This window comes from Corvus hawaiiensis, chromosome 20 (assembly GCF_020740725.1).
Source record: "Corvus hawaiiensis isolate bCorHaw1 chromosome 20, bCorHaw1.pri.cur, whole genome shotgun sequence".
Classification (NCBI taxonomy): Eukaryota; Metazoa; Chordata; class Aves; order Passeriformes; family Corvidae; genus Corvus; species Corvus hawaiiensis.
Genome location: NC_063232.1, coordinates 10294371 through 10319749, shown reverse-complemented (window position 1 = coordinate 10319749; position 25379 = coordinate 10294371). Strand labels below are relative to the sequence as shown.

Here is a 25379-nt window from a genome sequence, read left to right as displayed (position 1 = left end):
CCATCATCCTCTCTCAAGGGTGGCTTCTCCTGGGTTTGAAGGTCCAGGAGGAGCTCAGAGCCTCCAAAGTGGGAAACAAACCATCAGCAGCCGTGGGTTTTCACCCTGTTACCTCCAACAGCGTCCTCCGAGGCACCGGGGCCTGGGGACGGGCTGGGTGTGTCCCTCCTGGTCAGGCAGGAGATGTCCCTCCTGGTCAGGCGTTTGTTCCAGGGGTTGGTCACCTTTGCAGGTCCCTTCAGCCTCCCACCACAGCCCCCTTCTGCCTGGAGACCTGAGACGGTTCCGTAGCCTGCGTCGGTTTTCTCTCCTAAACCCTCGTCCTCTCTGGAAAGGGCTTGTTTTGGGAAGCCCAGTGTGATGGACACCGTGGCTGTCCCTGGGGTCCTGCAGAGGAGCTCAGCCCACACGAGGCAATGGGAGGCTGGGATAAAAGTTTCATTCCCAAACTGATTTTTTCATGTTTCCAGGTGAATTATTAGAGGGGAGAAGAGATTGGAGACTTTGGAGACTTTCGTTGCATTGCTGGCTTTTTTTTTTTTACTTTCTAGCATCAACTCAGAGGCTTTCCAAACCTGGAAGATGGAAATACTAATCTTGGTTAAACACAACTGGGGGCAGCAGCAGCGACAGAAAGTGGGAGAGGGCAGCAAAAACCTGGGGATTTCTGGCTGCAGAGGGTGAGGATGAGTTTGGGAGCTGAGAGGAGCTGTGGTGAGGGGAAATGAGCTCTGCTGGCTCTGTAATCGGGCAGGTTAAGCCTGTTTGGGAGTGGAAAGGGTCTTTATCCCCTTGTGAGTGCTTCTCCTGCCCTGGGGACACACAAGGAGTTATCAGGTCCTTGCAGTCCTTCCTTCGAGCTGGGATCAGCCCCAGCCACGGTTCAAAAGCAACAAACAACAGCTCTGATTCCTCTGTCCCTCCGTGCTCTCACACGTGCAGCTCCCAGGCAGAAATGTTGGATTTTATACCTCACCCGGCACCCTCAGCTCTCCCCTTGTGCCAGAACTCAAAGCAGCAGCAGTTGTTTAGAGACATGCTGTCTTTTCAAGTGCGTCCTCTGCTTCTTCATTTCAAATTTACTGCAGAAGGTGGGAAAAGAACCCAGCACAAAACGCTCTGAAGCTCCAAGTGCTTTGTAGTCCCTGACTCTGGAAGTCTGTGGCTCCTGAGGTGCCGTCCATTACACGAGGCTGTCACTCAGATCTTGTTTTCTGCCTTGCAGGGGACTTTTTTTCCTTCCCAGTTACACCTCAGAATGCTGCAAACCATCTGTCTGTGAAGTCCTTTTCCCCCAGTGATCGCCGTGGGGAGCTTTATTGTTGGTATCCCAGCCCAGGTCTGCATTTCCTGCCTGGATTAGAGGAACTCAATGAGGGTTATGCTAATAAATAATCAGATAGAGCCCAAATGCCGTGAAGGTGTGCCAAGGGCACTGGGGAGAGGAAGGGTTGGGACTGGGAATGTCCCTGGAGGTCAGTTTGAGCTTTACCTGTATCCCCACCAGCAGGGGTTCAGTGAATCCCACCTGTGGGGGTTCGGATCTCATGTTTGCAGCCCGTAAATCCTTGTAAAAGGGGTGGGATTTGCCTGGATGGATTCATTTGCTGAAAATATGTGTGAGGAAAGCCGGGTCTAACTTCTGATAAGCACCCAGGAAAGTGGGAGCCCTCCTGTGTCCCAGAAAAGCTTTCAGAGGAGCTTTAGGGCTCCCTGCACTCTCATCCTGGTGGCTGCAGCCCAGCCTGAGGAGATCTGCCTCCCCAAACCTGCCCAGAGCATTCAGCGCTCTGCAGGCTCGGCAGGGAGCCTCTGCTCTCTCCTCCTGTTTATAAATATCCCAAAATGTGCCTTCCCGTGGGTGTGGGGGTCTGAGATCAATAGAGATTGGGATCAATAGGCAGCCAACACAGCCTCCCTCCAGGACCGGCCTCCCCAGGAGGATCTATTTTAGGGCTTTCTTTTAAAAGCACCAGACTTTGTTTTTCCCCATCCCAAGGCTCCTTCCAAGGCCACTCCTCTTGGGTTTGTAGCACAGAACGAGCCTGAGCCTGCTCTGAGCCCGGGCTCTCCTCACACCCCTGAGCTGAGCCTGATTAAACCAGACCTGTGCACTTCATTGCTGCAGCTTCAACCTTCGCACCTTGCCAAGCTCTGCATCCCCCGAGCTCCTCCTGGGGCCCTGCAGGCTCTGCCTTTGGAAGCTCGGGCTCAGATTGCGCTCGAGGTGCCAAGTTTGTGCACAAAGTAAATTAAAAAAGAAAAAAATCTTTAAAGCTATTGTTAGCAGCAGGGAATGCAGGTGACAAGGGACAAAGTGACTCTTCCCAGCACAAGGATTTTGTCTTCCCTGAACTGTGCTGGCTGCAGAGCAGCCATGAGGATTTAGTCCAGCTCAGCCGCTCCCATGGCAGAGGTTAAGCCAGGCCTAACCACGACCCTCAGCTGTCCCAGCCTCCTTGGAGAGAGGGAAGCATGGGCAGCACCAGGGAAAAGGAGCAGAAGTCGCAAGGGAGCCTCGTTGGGAGGCAGGGGGTGACCCCTGGCTGGTGCCTCATGGAGGATCAGATAACCCTGGGGTCTCCCAGGTGGCACTTGGGGCTCTGTTTGCTCTGCTGTCCCCCTTGGGTCCAGCTCAGATCACACAGGCTCCCTCCAAGGACAGCGGCAGCGGCTCAGCCCTGGGGAAAACGGGATCATTTCCTCCGGAGTTCCTGCTCTTCTCTACTTTAGATGTTCAAATGTTGCTGTGCCCAGGGAGAAGCAACTTTAACACCTTCACTTCATTCGATGAATTTTTAAAGGCTTTAAAAGGGAGCTCAGGGACTTCCTAGCTCCTGTTCCAGTTTCCCCGGCCATCTGGTTGCTTCCTGGATTTTCAGTATATTCCTGTATTCCTTTCAGCCCCGGGAAAGGGCTGAGAGAACAAAGCTTGTGCTGGTGCTCCCCTCCTGTGTCCTTGGCCCTCCATGGGGGGGGGTGAGGTTCCCATTCCTCCAGCTCAGACTCTCTGCTCAGCCTCAGCCCCATCTGTGCTGGGAATCTCCATTTTATCCTCACCCCACTTTTCCTCATCTCTGCCTGCTCTGTTTGGCACCACGAGGCTCAACATCCAGCGTGGGACCCTGCCCGCCCAGGGGGCTCACAGCCCCCGGGACCCACAGGGTTGCAGCCCCCTGGGGAAGGCAAACACAGGGTTCTGGCAGCTGGGACACCCAGGCAGTGCAAGGGGCCTCGTGCCTTCCATGCCTGAGGCTGGAAAACCGGGATGGACTCCCCACAAAGGGCTCCTGGGCGTCCTTTGGGCTGCACACAGGAGAGAGGGGAGCAAGGAGCCTCTTCTGAAGTGGTGACCACCAAGGGAGGTCCAAGATCAGTAGAAATTGGTCCCAGTTCCATCTCAGAGACGGATACTGGAGCTGAACCTTGGGTTTAATGGTTGCGTGGGGTTCTACGGGCTCTGTAAGCCTTTTTGGGAAGAGCAGGGGCTGGTGAGGGATGGGAACCACAGACGTATGAGCAGTGTGGAGATGGCTTTTTATTTATCCTGATGGAACCTTACTCACAAAAATCTTCAAAATTCCACAAGCGTGGCTGTGCTGAGAGGCAGGAGCGAGGCTGGCAGTGCAGGACGGGGGTGGCACCCGATGGGAGCCTGGCACAGGGGCCAGAACCTGCCAGGGGACCACGGGGACGCGTCCAGACACGTGGTGAGGGGTTCTCTGAGGTGCCATAGGGACATTTCCACGCTCCTGGTGAGGGGTTCTCTGAGGTGCCATGGGGACATTTCCACGCTCCTGGTGAGGGGTTCTCTGAGGTGCCAGGGGGACATTTCCACGCTCCTGGTGAGGGGTTCTCTGAGGTGCCAGGGGGACATTTCCACGCTCCTGGTGAGGGGTTCTTTGAGGCCCTTCTGGTTTGATGTCAATGTTTTCATGACATTTTCATGGTATTATTCAAGGAGATTTCACCGCTCCCAAATCCCCAAACTGCTTTTGGTTTGTGATTTTCCCGGTGGGAAATGTGTCTGTGGCGGAGAGCAAAGCTCCCAGCCCAGCTCCCTGCTCAGGGGCTGCTGGAGAGCTCTGGAAAAGGGGCAGGAGCCCCAGTCCCACCCAGAGGAGGGGCACACTGCTCAGACGGAACATCTGAATTGGTCAAACCGTGTCAGGGCTCTGCCCCCAGCCCCAGCAGCTGCTGCTGACTCAGTGCCAGGGCCAGCACGGGGGCATGGAGCTGATGGCACCGCTCCACTCCTGACTTGGGTTTTCCAGGGTCTCACAGGGCACGGGAAGGAGCAGCCACAGGGAAGCTGGAGGTGTCTGTGCTTCTGACATGGGCATTTTGGCTGCGTTCAAAATGAATCCCAGAATGGCCTGGGTGGGAAGGACCCATCCAGTGCCACCCCTGCCGTGGCCAGCCACACCTCCCACTAGCCCAGGCTGCTCCAACCTGGCCTTGAGCACTTCCAGGGATGGCAATTCCAGCCTGGACCAGTCTGGCTGTGCCAGCACAGCCCTTTTTTCCCAGACAGGCATCGAGCACCTGCATATTCCCATGAAGCTTTTATGGATTCCAGCCTTGAGTGCTTTCCCACCCCGGTGCTTTCAGAGCCCTCCCACAGCCCGCCCCTCCTGGGCTCCTTTTTGCTGTTCCCCCCCACCCCCCTTTTTGCTGTTTTCCCCCCTTTTTTGCTGCTTTCCCCCCCATTTTGCTGCTTCCCCTCCCCCTTTTTGCTGTTTTTTCTCCCTTTTTGCTGCTTCCCCCCCATTTTGCTGCTTCCCTCCCCCCTTTTTGCTGTTTTTCCTCCCTTTTTGCTGCTTCCCCCCCATTTTGCTGCTTCCCTCCCCCCCTTTTTGCTATTTTTCCTCCCTTTTTGCTGCTTTCCCCCCCATTTTGCTGCTTCCCCCCCCTTTTTGCTGTTTCCCCCCTCTTTTTGCTGCTTCTTGCCCCTTTTTGCTGTTTTTCCTCCTTTTTTGCTGTTTTTATCCCCTTTCAGGCTTGGGTTTGCCTGCAGGTTCCTGTCTGGGGGTGCTGGGTGTTCCTGAGGCACAGCTGCACCTCCCTGGGGGCCTCCAGCATGGGAGGTGCTGCTGGGCCCGTCTGGAGCATCCCTTGTTAGAGCTGAGAGGTGCTGGATTCCCGAGGCTCTGCAGGGCTTCTGCTGAACGACATGACAGCTTCAAAAAACCCAACATACCTGGGCAGCAGGATTTCATCCAGGATTTCTCACTCCAGGGCATTGTGGCTCTCCTCCAGCACTGAAACACACCACAGGATCCAGGCAGGAGCTGATTTTCAGCCCTCAGGGGAGAGGCATTGTCATTTTTTTAATGGTTGTAGAAGCCAAGGTGGCAAAAGTGATTTTTAAAATCCGTGATTTGCTGCTATTCCGACTGTGGGTGAGCTCAGGGAGGGCAGGGCTGGAGTTTCCTTCACCCAGGGCTGGGGCAGCGGGTGTCAGTCCCAGCCCCATGGGCTCGGAGTATGCTGTGTTTGCAGCACAAGCTCAGCCCAAAAGTGATCTCAGGACTGCTTTAAATCTGTGGTTTGCTGCTATTCCAACTGTGGGTGAGCTCGGGGAGGGGGGATTTTTCCCTCTGCTCAGGGCTGGGGCAGGGGGGTGTCAGTCCCCACCCCATGGGCTCACCAAACGCTGAGCCTGCAGTGCCAGCTCGGCCCAGGGGGAGACTTAAACGCCTTTCAAGTGATTTGAAAAATCAGTGTAATTGCTTTTAGTGATTCTTGGCATTGTCCAAGAGCAGGACTCGATGATCCTTGTGGGTCCCTTCCAGCTTGGGACACTCTGTGATTACCGTGGGGCTATCCAGAGAATTATCCAGAGAATTTTCCAGAGGAAGCAGGAATGGTTTGTGGTGGGCCTGGAAACAAATGGAGGTGGTGCAAAGGGCTGGAAGTGTCTCTCCAGTGATACCAGAGCTGGCTTTGCCTCTGAGTGTCCCTTGGCCAGGTAAAATTCCCATTTTAGTGCCAAGCAGGTGTCAGAGAGAACAACACCTCCAGGTGAATTGGCAAGGGCTGGGAAATTACAGATGTGCTTAATGAAACAGAACCCCTTGTTTACGGTTTCTGATGTGCTGCTGGAGCAAACCTGCTCCCAAATAAAAATACTTAAAGTTACGATTAGGATTTATTTACATAATTACTGCCAGAGAAGTTCCTGGAACGTGCTGAGCAGTGCAAGAGGAGCCTCCTGGCTCTCCCGCTCTGCTTGCCCGTGTCTCCAGGCTGGTTTGCTGCTGGGGCTCTGTCACAGCCGTTCCCACCTCAGGGAGGCTTTTGTTCCCAAAGGAATCCATCCATCCTGTCCATATATTTCCTTTATTGACTCTGCTGGGAACACACAGCTGGGGCAGAGCCAGCTCATCCTTGTGACCAAGGTGTTGGCTGGAGCAGCATCCGCAGGTGGCACTTCCCTCCTGTGGCAGAGCGCCTGGCAGCAGCGAGGTGCCCTTGGGCTCTGCTCCCGAGGCCTGGGACCCCCCCGTGCCCCCCGATGTGACCTTGTCCTGCACAGTGGTGTCAGTGAGGGCTTCCAGAGGCACTGCCCAGCCAGTCCTGGCCACCTCCAGCCCCAGGCAGGCCCTGGCCAGCTCTGGGTGCCTCTGGGGACTCTGCTGATTTATTTCTGCTGGAAATGTGCAGCCCGAAGTGCAGTAGGCCCGGGCTGGGCTTGTGCTGATTGAATCCAGCCCAGGGTATGACAAATCTTCCTCTTAATATTTCAATTGACTTTGGCAAACTTGCCTCCCGCTTGTGTCTCCTAAATCACCGCCTGAGTGCTGCTGACAGTAATTCCCACTCCTGGCTGGGCACTGGCTGCCCTTCCCTCAGCTCTGGGCTTGGGACCCGCGGGGTTTGCACACACTGCCCTGCTCCAGCCTCCCACGGAGCAGGATTTCTCCTCAGCTGTCAGATCTGGGAGATGGGAACATTCTTTGCGGGGCCCTGCTCGAATGTGGACGTTCTCCTTTCAGTGGAGTTTGGAGCTGGGGCCCTGTGGTGACAAACTCCTCGCTCAGGGTGGGCGGCTGAACCCTCTGAGGGGGCTGCACGTGCGCAGTGGGGTCTCAGAGGTGTCCAGACCCTTCCATGCCTTTGAAGGTTGTGCTGCTGGGTCCCTTGATCCCTGGAAGTGTCCCAGGCCAGGCTGGACAGGGCCTGGAGGACCCTGGGATAGGGGACCTTGGCCATGCAGTGGCACTGGATCATCTTGAAGGTCCTCTCCAGCCCAAACCAGGCTGTGGTCCCATGACTTTTTCCCCGCGGGTCAGTGCAGACCCCCGTGCTCTCTGTAATTATTACTGAGGCTGAAATCTGCAGCCTCCATGCTGGGAAATCCCATTTTCCTGGGGCTCTGCTGCTCTGGCTCCCCTCACTCCTCTCCAGCCCCCCGAAGCAGCAGCTGCTTTGCTGTTTGTTCCTCCAGACCCTGCCTCAGCCGCTGGGTCAGAGCTCAACCCACCCCTCCCACACCCGCCCGCAGCCTGGGGTGCTTGTCCAGCCCCTCCTCCAGGCCGGCCTTTGCTCCATTGCCATGAAACAAAGGCAGATAATGACCATTGCCTTCTCTCTTCCCGTTTCCCGTGGCAGGGAGAAGATGCCATTCCACCATGTGACAGCTGGCTTGCTGTACAAGGGGAACTACCTGAACCGCTCGCTCTCGGCCGGCAGCGACAGCGAGCAGCTGGCCAACATCTCGGTGGAGGAGCTGGATGGTGAGTGCTGCCCGGGCGTTCCACGGCTTTGGGGATGGGGAAGGCTCCTCTGCACCTTCTCCAGGGTGTTCCATGCGTTTACCCAGGGGATTCCCGCTGGGAAGGCTGCTGGGAAGTGGGATGGCTCAGCAGGTCAGGGACACAGAGATGGTCCCTGGCCAAAGTTGTGCTGGGAGCTGTGGAGCGATTTGAGTCTCAGCTTTTGTCCTCCCACAGCTTTTTGAAACATGGAGCCTGCACTTTATGGGCAAAATGAGAACGTTTAGGTTAATACTGTCCCAAAGATGTCCTTAAGCCCTCCCTGGGACCCTGCAGAGCTGAGTCTGCTCTTCCCACCGAGCCTCATTTGCTCTGAGGCCTTCCCAAAGGGAGGCTCCTCTCCATGTCTCAGCACAAGATGCATGAGGTAGCTGGGGGCTTCAGAAGCTGCAAAGAGCTTTAAAGTTCCATTTTCCAGAGCAGTGGCAGGGAGCACAGAGCGGCCTCAGTCTGGCACAGGCCATCTGAAGGGTGTCCTTGTCTGCTGCCTGGAGGATCCCATCATTTTCCCCTGGAAGCTGTTGTTGTTAATCCCCTCTGCCCTGGCCCGGCACGTGTGGCCAGGTGCTCCCAGTCTGGTTCAGGGGGGAAGGTCTCCTTTGGAGAGGATTTGTGGCTCACCAGGGTCATTTCTGAGTTAAATAATTAAAGTTAATTTTGTTGGCAGACGGTCTTTGAGCATTGTGGTATGAATTGGAGCTCTTGGTTTGCTCCCCAGTGGACGTTTGGTACAAGCCATGGTCAGAATCCGCGGCCTTGATGGGGAATTTGTTGAGGGAAGGATCAAGGCAAGGGTGCAAGGTGGAACTGGTCCTTCCAGGACACCCTGGAGGCATTTTGGAGAAACAGGAGGCCAACATTTCTGCCCACCTTGCTCCTTTTCATGTGTGCTTTGGTAAATCAGAGCTTCATTTCCCAGCCTTTCCAACTCGGAGCCTTTGGATTTGGGTTTGTGAGCTTTATATGAATTTAGCTTGGGTACAGACAGCGTTCTCCTCTTCCCAGTGAGGATGTGAGGACGCAGCTCAGGTGAGAGATGTGAGAAACTGCTTTTAGTGCAGCTTGCCTCAGACCCAGGAGCCCCAGGTCACATCCTGGGCTCTTCTCCTGGGGCGCAGGAGCTTGGCTTGAAGGTTTGAGTTCAGCTGAACTGTGCTGGTTCAGCTTCTCCTCATCCCAAAGATGCCAATTGTATGGCCAGGCACAGCTCTGCCTTGCCCCTGTGTGGGGTGTTGGGGCTGCTGAGCACACGGGAGGAGGTCCTGCAGCTCATTCTGAGCACAAAGCAGGATTTTCTGTTATTCCTGCCCCGATTAAAGCACGGCTGCTGTGGTCGCCTGAGAGCCTTGCAGAGACCTGGCTGCAGCTGCTTCAGGTGGCCCTGGGGCCGGAGCCCCTGGCAGGGCCATGCAGGGCACAAGGGGTGCATGTCCCTGGTGTGCTTCCCTCCACTAGCATGGAAACGGGCTGTGCCTGGTGTGGGATGGGAAATGGGCTGTGCTGAGTGTGGGATGGAAAACGGGCTGTGCTGAGTGTGGGATGGGAAACGGATGTGGGAAAGGAAACGGGCTGTGCCTGGTGTGGGATGGGAAAAGGGCTGTGCTGAGTGTGGGATGGGAAATGGGCTGTGCTGAGTGTGGGATGGGAAACGGGCTGTGCCTGGTGTGGGAAGGGAAATGGGCTGTGCTGAGTGTGGGATGGGAAATGGGCGGCTGTGCTGAGTGTGGGATGGGAAATGGGCTGTGCTGAGTGTGGGATGGGAAACGGGCTGTGCCTGGTGTGGGAAGGGAAATGGGCTGTGCTGAGTGTGGGATGGGAAATGGGCTGTGCTGAGTGTGGGATGGGAAACGGGCTGTGCCTGGTGTGGGATGGGAAAAGGGCTGTGCTGAGTGTGGGGTGGGAAATGGGCTGTGCTGAGTGTGGGATGGGAAATGGGCTGTGCCTGGTGTGGGATGGGAAAAGGGCTGTGCTGAGTGTGGGATGGGAAACGGGCTGTGCCTGGAGAGGGAAGGAAATCCAGTGCAAGTTCCACTCTTCCCCTGCTGTCCCTGGGCCCGTGCGGATCCCCGAGCGCTCGGGCACCGCTGTGTCCGTGGGAGCTGCGGGAGGAGCTGGAGCCCAGCTCCGCCTGCCCCGGGAGAATCCAGCGCTCCAGAGCTGCGGATCGTCGCCGTTAATTAACGGCAAATGAGGGCAATTAGGCGTGGAGGAGCCGCCTTTGGAGCAGGAGCAGCCGAGTGCTGCTAATTGAAGTCCCACCGAAGTCCCGTGGATCAGCCCCGAGCCGGGAGTGGGAGCGCAGGGGGATCGTTCATCTCCTCCCGCAGAGCCCCCTCGCTCTCCGGGAGGCTGAGCAGAGCTCTTTACCTCATCATCCCTTTATTCCCTGCGTGCTAAGCGAAGGCTCCGTGTTCGAATGAAGTTCGTTCCTTCCCTGGCAGCCTTTGCTGCACCCCCCCCTCGCCAGGGCTCTGTGCCTGTGCCACCAGGATGGGCCCCAGTTCGGCGCCGGCACAGAGGAGCTCCACCTCAGGTTACCTTTTTCCACCTGCAAACACGGGAGAGGCACCAAACTGATCCGTGTCTGGAAGTCAGGGCAGCAGAAGAAGCTGGAGATGCTTTTCTGTGCGCCAGCAGCGTTCAGCCTCTGGAATTTATATTTAAGATGAAGTCAGCAGTCTCCATCTCCCCGTGTTTTGTCTCTAATACCAGATCAGTGCCTGGCTGTGCTGGTAATTGGGGAAGGTTCACTGCCCAAACCCCAAACAGAATTAGTCTTCCTGCCTTTAAGCATAAACTGTCTGAGGATGAGTAACAAAATGTTCTTCCTTGAGAAGTTAATGTCAGGCTGTTGGAGCTCTGTGGATGGATCAAGCTGTGAGAGCTCGATGCCAATAACAGATTTGCATTTCATCTTCCAGCCTGGGGAAGAGATGCCAAAATTCTCCTTGGTTTCTTTTTCAATGAGATTTTGGTCCTGAGGGAGTTCCAGCCTATTGAGAAATTCCAGTCACACAGATTAAATTATGATAGGTTTGGAGCTGGAGGAGTTACTGGGAATTTTCTATAACGTTCCTCTGCGCTCAAGGCTCCAACAAGTGCCTGATCTGTTGGGTTTTTTCCAGCGGATTTCTTTTTTTCCTGTGTCTGGCACTGTGTGTGTCAGCACTGTTCACTTGGGAAGGGTTTCTGAGATGCTGCAGGGGGACGGTGCTGCAGCCTGACCCTGCTCCCAGCTCATCCTACAGGGAATTCCCAGGAGTTCTCCCTGATTGCAGCTGCAGGTGGGGGCTGGGGGAGAATGGGGAGACCAGGAAACGGGAAGGAGTCCTGATTTTGGGTAATGCCAGGGGGAAGGAGCCCAGGGCTTGGGGTGAACGCTCCAAGTGCTGCTCTGCCTCTTCTCTGAGTGGTGATTTTCCAAAGGAATATTGAGAATCAGAGAATCCCAGAATGGGTTGGGCTGGCAGGGACCTTAAAGCCCATCCAGTGCCACCCCAGCCATGGGCAGGGACACCTCCCACTGTCCCAGGCTGCTCCCAGCCCCAATGTCCAGCCTGGCCTTGGGCACTGCCAGGGATCCAGGGGCAGCCCCAGCTGCTCTGGGCACCCTGTGCCAGGGCCTGCCCACCCTCCCAGGGAACAATTCCTTCTCAATATCCCATCCAGCCCTGCCCTCTGGCAGTGGGAAGCCATTCCCTGTGTCCTGTCCCTCCATGCCTTGTCCCCAGTCCCTCTCCAGCTCTCCTGGAGCTCCCTTTGGGCACTGCACGGGGCTCTGAGCTCTCCCTGGAGCCTTCTCCAGGTGAACAATCCCAAATTTCTCAGCCTGTCTCCATAGGGGAGGTGCTCCAGTGCCTCTATCAGCTTCACTGTCTCCTCTGGCCTTGCCCCAACAGCTCCACGTCCTCCCCACATTGGGGACACCAGAACTGTGTCCGGTTTTCCAGGCGAGGCCTCAGGAGAGCAGAGGAAGTTTTTCCCGTCGAAACTTTCCCAACTTGCAGCATCCATCTGTCATCCCTAACTCCACTCTGGTTTTTTCCATGCTGCTCCTCCAGACGCTGCTGGCAGCAGGGGGAGGCTGGGAGAGCAGAGGTCACTCTGCTCATGGGTGTCTGTTCGCAGCAGCAGCGTTTGCTATTTGTGGGGCTGGAGCAGTGTGAGGGTGTTTGGGAGCTGTCACAGAGGGAATTAACTTGCCCAGAGCTAAACTGGGAGATCCTTGACTTCGGAACTCCGGGTAAATGACGGAGCTGGAAGTGGCAGCTCGTCCATAACCTGGCTCTGAGGGGCCGGATGCACGGAGGGGTCTCGGGTGGAAGTTCTTGCCATGTGCTTGGAGGTTTCTGGGCATGAAATGATAAATTCAGGCTGGGAGGGGCTGTTTTACACAGATTTTCTGGCTCCTGTTGGTTGACATAAAATCATGGCACAGTTTGTGCAGACTCGGAGCTTTCCACGTCCCTTTCAAAGCAGCTCCTGTCCTCATGTTCAGAACCGTCAGGAGGATTTTTAATAAAAAATGCTGGATGGAAATAATCATGTCAAGCTTGAGTCATCCACCTCCGCAGGCACTATCTAAAGGGTATTGTCAGGAGGGAAAAACATTTCCAGAGTGGGAATGTGACAAATCTCACCTGAAGGGAGGCACATGCGTGAGAAGCAGGCTTGGGGAGATGCAAGTAGTGCCTGGCAGAGAAATGCAAGTGTGAACCACAGCAGCACCATTTGTCCAGACAGCCATCCCAGTAAATCCCTGCCTGAGCCAGGTTCCTTTGGGATCAGCAGGAGGAGATGTTGCTGCAGGGCAGTGTTGGCACCTGGTGCCTCAGCCACGGAGCTCCTGCCCCAGGTGGGGCTTTTTCTGGACTGGGAGAGGTTTTTGGGCTTCCTGCAGTCCCTAAGGTCGAACTCCAGGGTGGCAGTGCCAGTGCAGGGTTTTGCCTGCTTGAACTGGAGCTGTGAGCAGAGCAGCCCAGGAAAAGGGGCTGCAGGAGCTTGGGGTGCAGGGGAATGCAGGGCAGGAATGTGGGGACTGCCCTCTCCAGGAGGCTTTTCCATCCTTATGGGTTATAAACCACAGCAGGTACCTGGTTTCTGCTTCCTCTTCCCAGCACCTCCCCCTGTCACCAGCTCTTCCCTGGGTCTCTCTGTCCTGGGGGTAGAAGCCATCCCTGAGCAGCTCCAGAGTCCCCTGGGAACAGCTCCTGAAGGAATTTAAGGGTCCTGGTTAAGTGGGGCTCCCGATGGAGCTGGGATTAGCAGCTGTCTCCTGCTGGCCACTAACGCAGGCAGGGCTGGGGGCTCAAGGGTGGCGGGGCTGCAGCCCCAGGAGCAGGGCAGGGTGGCAGTTGTGGGGCTGGGGACACTCTGGGGACACTCTGAGGACACTGTGGGATCTCCCTGGGGTCCCACAACTCGGGTAAAATGGCCCAACATCACAAACACAGCCGTGCCATCCTACCCCTGCCTCTGAAAAGCAGCCCAGGGCAGGGCTCTTCGCCCTCCTGTGATGTCTGGGGATAATCCTTGGATGCTGGGAGTCCTGGGCAGGAGGGGCCGTGTCCTGCAGGGCTCTGTCACCAGCCAGGCTCCTCTGGGGGCTGTTATTCAACAAAAACCCCCTGGGCCAGGAGGTTGTGGCTGGTCCAGAGCTGGTTCTCCGTGGTGTTATCAGGAAGGCTTGATAAGAGTCCCTGGCTGGAGAGCCGGAGCTGCTGTGCCACAGCTCCCGTCCCTCTCCAGAGGTTTTCCCTGGAGCTTCAATCCTGCCGGTGGGCACAGCACAGAAGGGAAAGGACAGGGAGAGTCCCCCCAGCCTCCCCAGCTGGGCCCTGCCGGGGCTGGGACTGATTATCCTCGGCGTTCCAGGTGGGATCCGGGGAGCAGGAGCAGGAATGTGCTCCAGAGGGAGACCCAGGGGAGACAGGCGTTAGTCATGGGCTGAGTCATGGAGCAGCAACAGGCTGAGCCTGGCCTGCTCCGGGGGAGAGGGAAAAACACTTGGAAAAGGGGGAAAGGAAAGGGGAGAGGAAGGGGGAGAGGAAGGGGGAGAGGAAAGGGGAAAGGAAGGGGGAGAGGAAAGGGGAAAGGAAGGGGGAGAGGAAAGGGGGAAAGGAAGGGGGAGAGGAAAGGGGAGAGGAAGGGGGAGAGGAAAGGGGAGAGGAAAGGGGAAAGGAAAGGGGAAAGGAAAGGGGAAAGGAAAGGGGAAAGGAAAGGGGAAAGGAAAGGGGAAAGGAAAGGGGAAAGGAAAGGGGAAAGGAAAGGGGAAAGGAAAGGGGAAAGGAAAGGGGAAAGGAAAGGGGAAAGGAAAGGGGAAAGGAAAGGGGAAAGGAAAGGAAAGAGGAAAAGGAAAGGAAAGGAAAGGAAAGGAAAGGAAAGGAAAGGAAAGGAAAGGAAAGGAACGAAGGAAAGGAACGGAAAGGAAAGGAACGGAAAGGAAAGGAAAGGAAAGGAAAGGGAAAGGAAAGGAACAGGAAAGGAAAGGAAAGGAAAGGAAAGGAAAGGAAAGGAAATTCTCCTGGGATAGGAGATGCTCTGGACATGGATCCCTGCACAGCTCTCCAAGTCCATTCTCAGTGCAAGCCCTGTGAGCATTAATGAAGTGGCTGGGACTGTGCAAAGCTCATTTTCCGTTTCCCAGAGCTCTTTTCCAAGGCAGGTTTATCCCAGGTGTCGCTGCTGTGAGTGGCCATGGCTGGAAATGGAATTATTCCTGTCTGATATTGAGCTGTGATGGGGTTTCGTGTCCCTGAACACGGAACTGTGCCAGTGCCGTGCCCAGGCTGCTGGGGACAGGAGCAGCTCTGTCTCCCACTTCTGCTGAGCTCCTTCTGCCAATTCCAGTGTGCATTGCCTTGGGACTCGGGAGTTCCAGCTATGGAGTAGCCTCCCTAAGGAAATGATAAAATCTGGGGCAGTGTTGATGTTCTGAGGATCACAGAATCATGGAATGGGTTGGGTTGGAAGGACCTCAAAGCCCATCCAGTGCCACCCCAGCCAGGGTAGGGACACGTCCCACTGTCCCAGGCTGCTCCAAGCCCCAGTGTCCAGCCTGGCCTTGGGCACTGCCAGGGATCCAGGGGCAGCCCCAGCTGCTCTGGGCACCCTGTGCCAGGGTTCTGGAAGGAATTCTGCAGGAATTATGGGGTTGCAGATTCCCATTTGCTCCAGACAGTTCCTGGATAGGGACAGGGTGGGTCCCTGTCCCTGGGTCTGTGACAGCTCAGCCCTGAGGAGGCTGCAGGGATCCACAAGGCAGAGGTGTGTGGCTGCCATTCCCTGTGCTCTGTCCCAGCAGGAGTCTCCAGGTGCCAGCATTCCTGGGAACACTGGCTGACAGGAGGCCCCTGCCCAGTGCAGCTCCGTTCTCCTGAGCTCCCTTTGGGAATCTCTCCCTGTGGCAGCGGGGTCCTGTGTGCCACTGACACCCACCCAGCATCGCCAGCCTTCCACCCTCAGCCTCCAGGAAAGCTCCTTTTCCCTGGAATTACATCACTTCCCACCCCTACCAGGCAGGGCAGTGTTTGGACACCCACAGGGTGGGAGCACAGGGAGGCCTGCAGAGGAATTCTGTGTTCTGAGGGTCTGAGCTGCTGCGCTGCCAGTGGGACCACTGGGGCTGGGGGAGGAGCTCCGGGACTCTGCAGCGCTGGACATCCCCAGCAGGGCGGTGGCAGGAAGCTTTGGATGGGGGAAAGCTCCAGAGCAGGAAGGATTTCCATTCTCCTCCACATCCCAAGCCCTGCACCAGGAGCCAGGATTTTCTCCAGCGGGACAAACCCAGCCTTGAGAAGGGATCCAGGGCCTCTGCTCCCCTGTCCCACACCCCCTTCCAAGGGGGAATGTGTCACCTGGGCTCCCTGTCCCCAAAATGCAGGAACAGGCATCAGCAGCATCCCCAAGGAAAGAGCCCTTGCAGCGACAGAGCACGAGGGAAACGGGGTTGGCTGCCAACAAATTAAAATGACAGGGACACCATCTGGACAGCAGCTCCAGGGCTGGTTTGAACTCCAGCTATGCTGACACAGTTTTGGGAACGGGCTGGCGAGACAGGGAGGGTATCCAGGTATCCTTGGGCAGGGCTGGAGGACTCCTGGATTATTGGAGTGGAGATGGAGCCTGTTTGAGCTGGAAAAAGATGGGTTTGGGGAGAGGGATCCAAACTGGGCCTTGGTGCGGCTCCGTCCAGGTCTGCTGTGGGTGTCTCTCACCAGAGGTGCTGCTGAGGCTTTGGTGCTCCCTGGCATTCCATGGATCCTGCCAGGCCGATGCTCCCGGGGCTGGGAATTTGCTGCCTGTGTCCCCTCCGGCCACAGGAGTGGAGCAGATCCCCATCGGGAGCTAAACCTGCTTTAAAAGGCACTTAACTCTGGCTGTGACACGTTTATCCAATGTTTAATGGGGATTTTTAATTTTTGATGCAAGCTGCTAGGCTGGATCATTAATTTTACAAGTTCTTCAATCCCTGGCGTTAAACCTGGCTTTAGCAAGTCCCTGCTATCCCAGGAAGTGTTCCTGGATGGAAGCAGGGCTCTCATCCTCGCCTGCTGCCCTATTGCTGTGCTGAGGTGCCCTGCCTGGGACAGGGCCCTGCAGCCCGGAGCCATGAGATTCCCTGGAGATTCCCCAGATCGGGAAGCAGAGGGGACCAAATGCCTCTGTGTCCCCCCCATCTTCCAGGACAGGAAGAGCCGTGCATCCAGGGAAGTGCTGGTGTTGTGTGGGTCCCAAACACACCATTCCCTGCTGGCCCAGCCCTCAGGGATCCTTTGGGACGGGGTCACTCTGGCCAGAGCATCTTCCCCTGGCAAAGGGAGGCATCAACTCCTGCCCGAGGCTTTTGGGGCTGGGCAGGGCTGGCAGTGCCACAAGGACAGATTTTGGACATCTCCCCACCTCATGAAGGGCCATGAGGGTGCTTCTCCTTCAGATCAGGTGGGAATTGTCCCATCCAGCTCCTTCCCAAGCCATAGGAGTGAGGCTCTGGAGAAACCTCAGTTCTGCAGAAGCCACAGCAGCTCTGGGGAGTCAGGCAGTTGGTCCCCAGCTGAAAATCCCTCTGAAAAGCCATTTCTTCCCATTTAACTGCACAGGCAGAGGCACAAACACGGCCTTTGCCTGGATTTCAGCTGCCTTAGGCAGCCCTTGGTGGCACTGAGTGCCGAGCAAATGGTTCACTCTTTACTTCAGTTCCTGGGGCCTCTCTCGTGCTGGGCTCAGGAGCTCACGGAGCGCTGGGAATAGGGCTGGGCAAGCTGCCACGGGAGGAGCTGGGGCAGGGATGGCTCCGGTGGATCCCAGCAGGGCAGCCCTGGATGCAGAGCCCAGGAGCAGGATGGGCACGAGGGGCCCATGGGGCTGCCAGGGCTCTGCTCACACAGGCGGGGCCTCAGAGTCGGCCTTTGCTGATCCATCCTTTAATTTATTCACAATCTTGTGGGGTCTGGGGGTGATCCTGGTGCTCTGCCTGCTGGGCTGGTGGGGCTGTGCAGTGCTGGGTGTCCCCGGGGCTGTGGGCACAGGAGGTGACGCTTGCTGTGTCCTTCAGCACATCGGCTTTAATCCAGTCCCAGCCCAGCGGAATCCACGCCTCGCTCCCAGAGCAGCCTCCTCTCCAGGGCACAAACCCCTGCAAAACCCCACTGAGCCTGTACAGGGGAACACTCAGAAATAGGTTTTCCCCCTCAGTAAGGAGGTTTAGGAGTCAGATGTACCCTGGAGAAGCCGGAGGACAGACCCCTGCCCACAGTCCTTCCCTGTTGCTGATCCCTCTGTGCCTCAGTTTACCGGGCAGCAGAGAGGTTTGGGAAGGGGGAGAAGCCAGCACAGCTCTGGGAACTGTCAGAGTCTCCCCTGTGGCTCCTGCTCCCCAGAGCAGTGGCTTTGCCTGGAATCCCCAGTCCCCATGTGCCTGTGGTCCTGCTGGTGACACGGGGGCTGGCACAAGGACACTGTCCTGGCACAGCGCTGCTGCAGCAGTGACGGGGACACAAACCCGGTGATCTGAGAGGGTCTCACCCGGTGCCTTGGAAGGGCTTTTTTCGGATGCCACTCGAGCAGAGCCTCTGGAGTCATCACGTGATGTCAGGGTTGCTGCTCCTGCTTTGGGGTGGGGACACTGCCCGTGGCACTGCCCGGATCCCGGCCCTGCTGCTCCATCACCTGCAGGGCTCTGCCGAGGGACACTGCGGTCCTGTGCCCGTGTCCCTGTGTGCCAGAAAGTGCCTTTGCTGTGCTGAGGCCCAGGCCAGGGCCCTGGCACAGTGAGCAGGGGGTGAGGCCAGCTGAGGGATGACAGCAATGCCGGGAATTGAACCTGGTTGTTCTCTCCCTCTGGCTGGAATTCTCTGTTTCCCAGTTTCCCTTGCCCAGACGTGGGTCCTGAGACATCACAGCCCCAGCTCGGATGAGAAAGAGGTGCCAAGTGCGGGTTTATTAAATGGACTGTGCAGGGATGCTCCCTCAGGCTCGGCACTGGGTGTTCCCGGAAAGTCAGAGCTGGGGGAGCAGGAGGGGAGGGGAGGAACAGGGGGGCTGTGCCCCAGTGGGATGGGGCAGGATGGGCAGAGGGTTTGGAGCTAGGGAGGAGGTGAGAGGAGCAGCTGCCTCCAGCCTTGGATTTGCTGTTCCCGGAGTGAAAGGAGCCGGAGCCCCGTGCAGCCGTGTCCATGTGCAGCCGTGTCCAGCTGTCCCTGGAGCCTGTGGCCACAGCCTCCAGCCAGACGGGCCCAGGGGCCCTGGGGATGGAGCAGGAGCCCAGCAGGAAGTGCTGCTTTCCCAGCTCTGCTTTGGTGACATCAAAGCGGATCCATAGGAGCCCTTGGAAGTCAGGCCTTGGACACCCATCCATGGGGTGCCCTCTGCCGGGGACCGTGGTGCTCCCAGGCCCTGGGGCTGTGCAGGGCTGCGGGGACCCCAGGCAGGGCTGGGAGGGACAGGGATGCTCTGGGAACAGCGGGGAGGAACAGGAGAGCTCAGCCCCCCTTGCTTCCTGCTCTGACCCTGGATGCCAGGAGTGCCCAGGGGCACAGGGCGTGCCCGGGGGCACAAGGAATGTCCAGGAGCACAGGGAATGTCCGGGAGCCCAGGGAATGTCCGGGAGCTCAGGGAATATCCAGGGGCACAGGGAGTGTCCAGGGGCACAGGGAACGTCCGGGAGCTCAGGGAATGTCCAGGGGCACAGGGAGTGTCTGGGAGCTCAGGGAGTGTCCAGGGGCACAGGGAATGTCCAGGGGCACAGGGAGTGTCTGGGAGCTCAGGGAGTGTCCAGGGGCACAGGGAATGTCTGGGAGCTCAGGGAATGTCCAGGGGCACAGGGAATGTCCAGGAGCACAGGGAATGTCTGGGAGCTCAGGGAGTGTCCAGGGGCACAGGGAATGTCCGAGAGCTCCGGAAGAGCAGCAGAGCTCCTGGGCCAAGCAGGAGCTGCAGTTTTGGAACGCTCTGGGAGCCCCTGGTGCCAGCACAGCCACTGCAGGGTGAGAGCACTGCAGCTCCCAGGGCTGGTGCCAGCCTGGCTCAAGGCTGTTCACTCTCCAAATGAAATGAGTTAAAACCGAGCTGTGGCTTTGGCAGGCTGAGCTCAGCCCAAGTCCTGCCCTCCCTCCTTGCTGGGTGGTGCTGGGCAGGGAGGGCTCGGCCAGGGGCTCTCTGGGGCACCCTGGGCCTCCCACAGGGCAGGATTTGGCAGGGTTTGGGGCATGAGCCGAGCCAGGACCTCTCTGTCCGCCTTGGTCTCCTGTTCACCCCCCTCTGAAGGGCTCTTGTAGCCTGGATCTGGCTGAGAGGGACAAAAGGGAGGGACGGTGGCAGTGCTGGGACAAGAGCAGGACCCACGCGAGCATCGCATGAAGCAACACTCGAAGTGACAGGACAGGAGACCATGGACCTCAGTCCCCAGGTCTGCAGTCCTGGCACCACTCACCAGTGGGGAAAACAGCTGGGATCCAAATCTGCCTGCAATTGGGATGGGTTGGACAAGCAGGGAGTTGCTCAGTCCCAGCCCGTGTCCTGCCAGCAGCTGAGGGTCACAGGCAGCAGGAGCCAAGCAAGAGCAAAGAACTCCCAGAAACGCTGGCATGTGGAATTTCCAGTCTTTAGTAGTGCAGAACAGCACAGAGGCTTTCTGAAAATGTTTCCTGTATTTTGATAACAATTCAGGGGGGGAGGGGGGGAACCCACAAAAGAAAGAAAAGCCCCAAGCTTTGGTAGTGAACGATGTTTGTGTCTCCTGATGCCCTGAATGCGCATCATTAATGGCTGTCATTCAGGCAAAGTCTCTCTAAATAAGCCATTAGAACACAAGCCTGTTAGGAACATCTGGGATGAGGCAGTATTTTGTGTTTTAGGATTATTCTTTTGGGCAATTTCTGTTTAATTTGTGAGGAAACACAAATCCCTTTCTCCTTTCCTTTCCTTTCCCTTTCCCTTTCCCTTTCCCTTTCCCTTTCCTTTCCCCTTCCCATTTCCTTTCCCCTTCCCATTTCCTTTCCCCTTCCCATTTCCTTTCCCCTTTCCTTTCCTTTCCCCTTTCCTTTCCTTTCCCCTTTCCTTTCCTTTCCTTTCCCCTTCCCGTTTCCTTTCCCCTTCCCCTTCCCCTTCCCCTTCCCTTCCCTCGCAGTCCAACCCAGGCCGTGAGGCGTGTGAGCAGCTCCGGGAGGGGAGGGCAGGGACGGGGCTGTGGAGCCCGTTGGAATTGCTGCTGCTGCTTCCCGGAGGTACCAAAGGCTCGGAGCCTTTGCACATGGGAGGGGATTGTGCTGAGGGGGACACGGCAATTCCTGCCTTTGAGCTGGGGAGCTGTGCCCGCCAGCATCCTGAGGGGTGAAATGCCCAGCACAAGCACTAAATGGAGCTTGTGGCTGCTTTGTGGATTTGATTCCAGTGGTGCAGGAGGGAAAATGAGAATCTAGAGAGAGAGTTGGATGTTCTGTCCTGCTTTGCTCCTGGGGGAAGTTGAGGTGAGCTGGGCTGAGGTTCCCCCTCTAAAGCACCAGGACCAGCAAGGTCCCTGCTTGTACAAACCTGTGCCTCAGGGACTGCAGGGAGAGTTAACAGCCCAGGACAGGCACTGCCTCCCAGTGCAGCTTGGGTTTCTCAGTTTATTGGAGTTTAAAAATGAAAAAATTTAGAAAAAAAAAGTAGGGGGATCCATTTAAATCTGAGCCAAATCAGCAGATTTGAATCTTTGCATTTTTCTGCCGTGAATCGGAAGCTTGGGGGGGGGGGGGGGGGGGGGGCGGGAATTCTCATCCATTCCAAAACAAAGTGTTTCATTTTGAGTCTGAGCTTTTTCACTCAGTTCTGCTCCGAAGGTGTGGCACACGTGCAGATTTTGGCTGGCCAGGTCCCAGCGTCCACGGAAAGAGCAAATCCAAATGTTTCCTTGCAGCCCGGACACGGGGCGGGGGCAGGAGCTGATGAGGTGTCTCGGAGAGGCTGGCCCCGGTTTGGGGAAAGCTCTGCAGGAGACAGATTGCCTTGGGATGGAGCAGGGCCAGGATTTGGGCAGGGATGTGCAGGAGGCATCGCTCCCCTCCTGGCAGAGGAGCCCCAGGTGTGGGGTCACACCTGAGCCACCCCTGTGCCCTCAGGGTCCTGCCCTGGCTCCCAAGTGCTTTAATTTCTGCACTGGGGAGTCCCAGAAGCAGAGCCCGGGCTCTGGCAGAGCCCAGGAATGGCCATTCCAGCCCAGCAGGGAAAATCTCCACGGTTTGGGTTGGCTGGGATGCAGGAGGGACATTTCCCACCCCGTTCTGGGAAGGGGCTTAGGGAGCTGATGGCTTCTTCAGGGCTCATTCCAGCAGCCTTCCAGGCTCGTTTCTTCACAGATTTCCTCTGCTGGATTCCCCATCCTCCCTTTTGTCTGGCTCTCGTTTTTCACAAGAAAAGACTGGAATCTGTGAGCTGGGGAAAGGGAAGCAAAGCAAATAAAGGGTCTGGTTAAATACAGGGCTCTGAGGGGGGGGGGTCGTCTGGCTTCTCCTCAGCTTTCCCTGCTGTCCTGCACTGGGTCTGGCGTTTCCAATCTGCTTTTTCTCCTCCTTGGATCAGGAGATGGGCTTTGATTTCTGCAGCTACGGCCAACAGGAGTAAGGCTGAGGGGTCCCTTCAGGCCTGCCAGAAGGAGATGGGATCGGACGAGCAGCTCACCCCTCAGGAGCTGCTGCTCAGCAGCTCTTGGGGCTTTGGAGAGGAGCTTTGAAGAGACCGAAGGGTTCAGTTTATTGTCCCCTGTCAGAGTGCAGCGGGCCAGGGCTCTTGGCTGGGTGACACCTGGTGCCACTGGAGCCCGAGGGACACCTCGTGTGCGTTGCTGTGGGGAAATGCTGGCTGCTCGTGCTCTGGGGATGGCTCTGCTGAGGTTTATCCACAATAACAGACCTGAAGCTGCTGTTTCAGGTGTTTTGTGTGATTATTTCACCTTCCCACCCACAAATTCAGGGCTGGAACCACAGCGTGGAGTCCTGGCAGATAAAAAGCTCTCCTGACGGCTCGGTGAGAGCGCCTGTGTCTCCATCCCAGCAGGGTTTAAAGCCAAACACGGCACATCCCTGGAGTTCCTCTGCGTGGAGAATGCCCATGGAATGTTTCTCAGGAGGAGCAGGATTGGTGTCTTTGCTCAGCCAACGGAAGAGCTGAGCTTGGGACGGGACTCACTGTCTCCCAAGGAAAACGTGCTGATTTTACAGATGTGAAATTCCAATCCCAGTGACAGAGGCAGGAAAATTCCCATCGATGGAGCTGGGCTGTCACTGAAGGAATCAGACCACTGCTGATGTCCTCAGAGTCCATTTCTCTTTCTAACAGAAACCTTTTAGGGATCAGCTCCTAGAGAAAGTTTCACCCTCCTGCGTTTCAGTCCTGGAGTGCTGGAAGATTGGATGTCACGCCCCATCCCGGGGGGGATTTCTGGGATGCAGCTGCCCACGAGCACAGCTAATCCTGCCATCCTTTATCTGCTGGCTGAGATCTCAGCTCCTGGAGGTGCAGACCCAGTCCCATCCCCGTTTGTCCTGCACCCCAGTGAGCCTGGCTGTGGGAGAGGGCTGGGTACCAGAGGTGCAACAGAGAGAGGCTCGTTGGAACCTCGCTCCTCTGGGTAATTACCAGCATGGTAATTCATGTGCTTCGTTAATAATCAGCTCTCTGCATTCCCATCACCTCTCCAGGTCCTGCTCCTGAGGCACCCGAGGCTTCGATGGGATGAGAGCAGCACAAATTACCAGGATGGGCTGAAAAGAGAGGCTCTGAGGCAGGAGGGCCCCGGCCCCGGCTGGTTTGGCTCTAAACCAGACCAAACAAAGGGGTTTGGTGCTGCTTGGCCATTTCCCTGCCACCCTTTGAGGGAGGCACCTCCTCCACCTCCACCAGCCCCAGCTCTGCCCTGGCTGACGGCTTCCAGTGGCCTTGGGGGGAGCAGGAGCAGCTGGAATAATCCCTATCCCCAGGGAAGGGACAAACCCTGGTGTGGCACTGGCCACAGCCTCCCTCACCCAGAGAGCTCCTGGAGACCTCCCTAATCCCTGCTTGCTGCTGTCCGTGGGGATCCCAAAGGATGACGCTGGCCACAAGCAGTGCCTGAGCAGCTCTTAGAGCAGCTACTGAGGACCCTGGGCTCCTGCTGGGGTTTGGATTTGTGTGGGATAACCCTGGATAACTTTGGACAGCTGCGAGAAGCTTTCTGGGTGTCAGCTCGGGGATGAGTGTAGGAATCTTCAAGCCATAAATACTTGGTGAGGGTTGCAGTGACTTTTTAAATTTGAGTGGGGAGAGCAGAATGTGGCAGCCAGAAAAAACCCGTGGTACGAAAATAGTAGTGGCCCTTTTGGGGAGAGGAAATGGTATTCCACTAAAAACAGCAACCCCAATTAAATGGGAGCATTTAAAGCAGGGAATTGCTAATTACCTACATATGGATGAGGCAGACAGATTTATTGGGGAACTTTTCACTCTGTACATATGTCCACGGTGATTTATTTTCCTGCCACGAGCTCAGAATTGTCTGGGCTGTGTAAATATTGTGGTTGACGGCTGGAAAGATTTCCAATAGATCAGGCTGGAAAGGGTCATTTGGTCAACCATGGTTACCAGAGCTGGGGAGTTTCATTCATGGGGGGCACGGCCAGGCCCAGCTTCACCCTTGTTTTAATTAACCCTTGTTTTAATGATCCTTTGTTTTAAATAGCCCCTGGCACGTGAAGGGAACCCCTGGCAGCCCCCCTTGGGTGTGGGGACCTCGTGTGACTCTGGTGGAGCAAAGCATTTTTCCAGGCAGGTTTGTGTTTGTTGGAATGGTGCAAGAGGGGCGAGGAATTAATTTTTTTAATACGAAAAGATGAATTTTCCAGCTGGGATGTGGGAAGTGGCTCCTGGCTCGTGTGGAGAGCGGTGGGGATGTCCCTGTGCTCACCCTGCACAGGGTGGGCACAGACCATGGTGCCCTCCCCTACTGTCTCCTCTCCAAACAGGGATTTCCAGCACTTTTCCACACCTTCACATCACTTCTGTTTTGACATTAGTAAGAATAGCAAAGAGTGCAGGGAAAGTAGTTTTGGCATCTACTGTATTTAATTTGCTCCAACTTTCATGTGGAGTTTAATTTAGACTGATGAGAGAGGCAGTTTTTATGAGTATAAAACTCAATTAATTACAGATCCTGTCTTAATTATAAATGGCTCTGTTTTAAAGGAAGTTTTACAACCAAAATTAAGACTTGGAGCAGTTCAATCAATACAAACATCAATTAGACCTGACTTTGTACTCCAGTTAATTTATAAAGCTTCCCAGTGAAGTGTGAGAAGTGTGGCACTTTGTGCTCCTGGCTCTGCCATCCCCGGGCACCAGGAGGTCCCTGTGGTTCCATGGGAGCCTCCTCAGAGCACTGTGGCTGGAATAACAACCTTCCCAAAGGGCTGGATTTGCCCAAATAAACCAGCAGAGTTCCATGTTAAAATGGCCCAGCCTGGCACAAAGGGAACCACGTTTGTTCATTTGGCTCTGGCCCAGCAAAGTCTGGGATTCCCAGGTGGAAAACTGGGAATTTCCTGTTCATTTTCCAATTTCAGACTCTGGCTGCCCTGAGGAGCTCTGGGACACCCCAGGGTGGGACACAGGCACTTGTCACAGAGACCACAGAATTCCAGGATGCTTCGGGTTGGAAGGGCCCTCAAAGCCCATCCAGTGCCACCCCTGCCATGGGCAGGGACACCTCCCACTGTCCCAGGCTGCTCCCAGCCCCGTCCAACCTCACTGGGAGCACCCATGAACTGTCTAAGCCCTGTCCATGACCAGTGTTATCCCAGTTTTCCAGCACAGGCAGAGTTTGTTTCCCTGCACGCCTCCCCACAGCTCTGCCCACTGGGAGAAGCTGCTGCTGTAACTCCTGACTGGCATCTGTGTCCTTCCCAATGCCAGCCAGGAGCTGAGGATCCGGCCCAGCTGAGGGGTCAGGGTCTGCTCCTGGCGATGGAGAATTGGGCTCCTGGATCCCTGTGCTCACCTTCAGCTGTGTTGAGCTGCACAAGTCAGGCTTTTCTCCCCACAGGGCTGAGATGGGAGCACCTGAGGGCTGCCAGGGGAATTCGAGCTCTAGCA

The 25379-nt window shown here is 56.4% G+C and overlaps 1 protein-coding gene across 5 annotated transcripts in view; it reads left to right on the top strand.

Annotated features, from left to right (window-relative positions):
• The window catches only part of CALN1 (calneuron 1), a 147320-nt gene that overhangs the window by 33955 nt on the left and 87986 nt on the right, over positions 1–25379 (top strand). For all 5 annotated transcript variants that reach the window (XM_048324413.1, XM_048324414.1, XM_048324417.1 and 2 more), the window contains one exon: positions 7615–7739. In XM_048324413.1, the coding sequence (XP_048180370.1) occupies positions 7615–7739 (125 nt within the window). The remainder of the gene's footprint in view (positions 1–7614; positions 7740–25379) is intronic.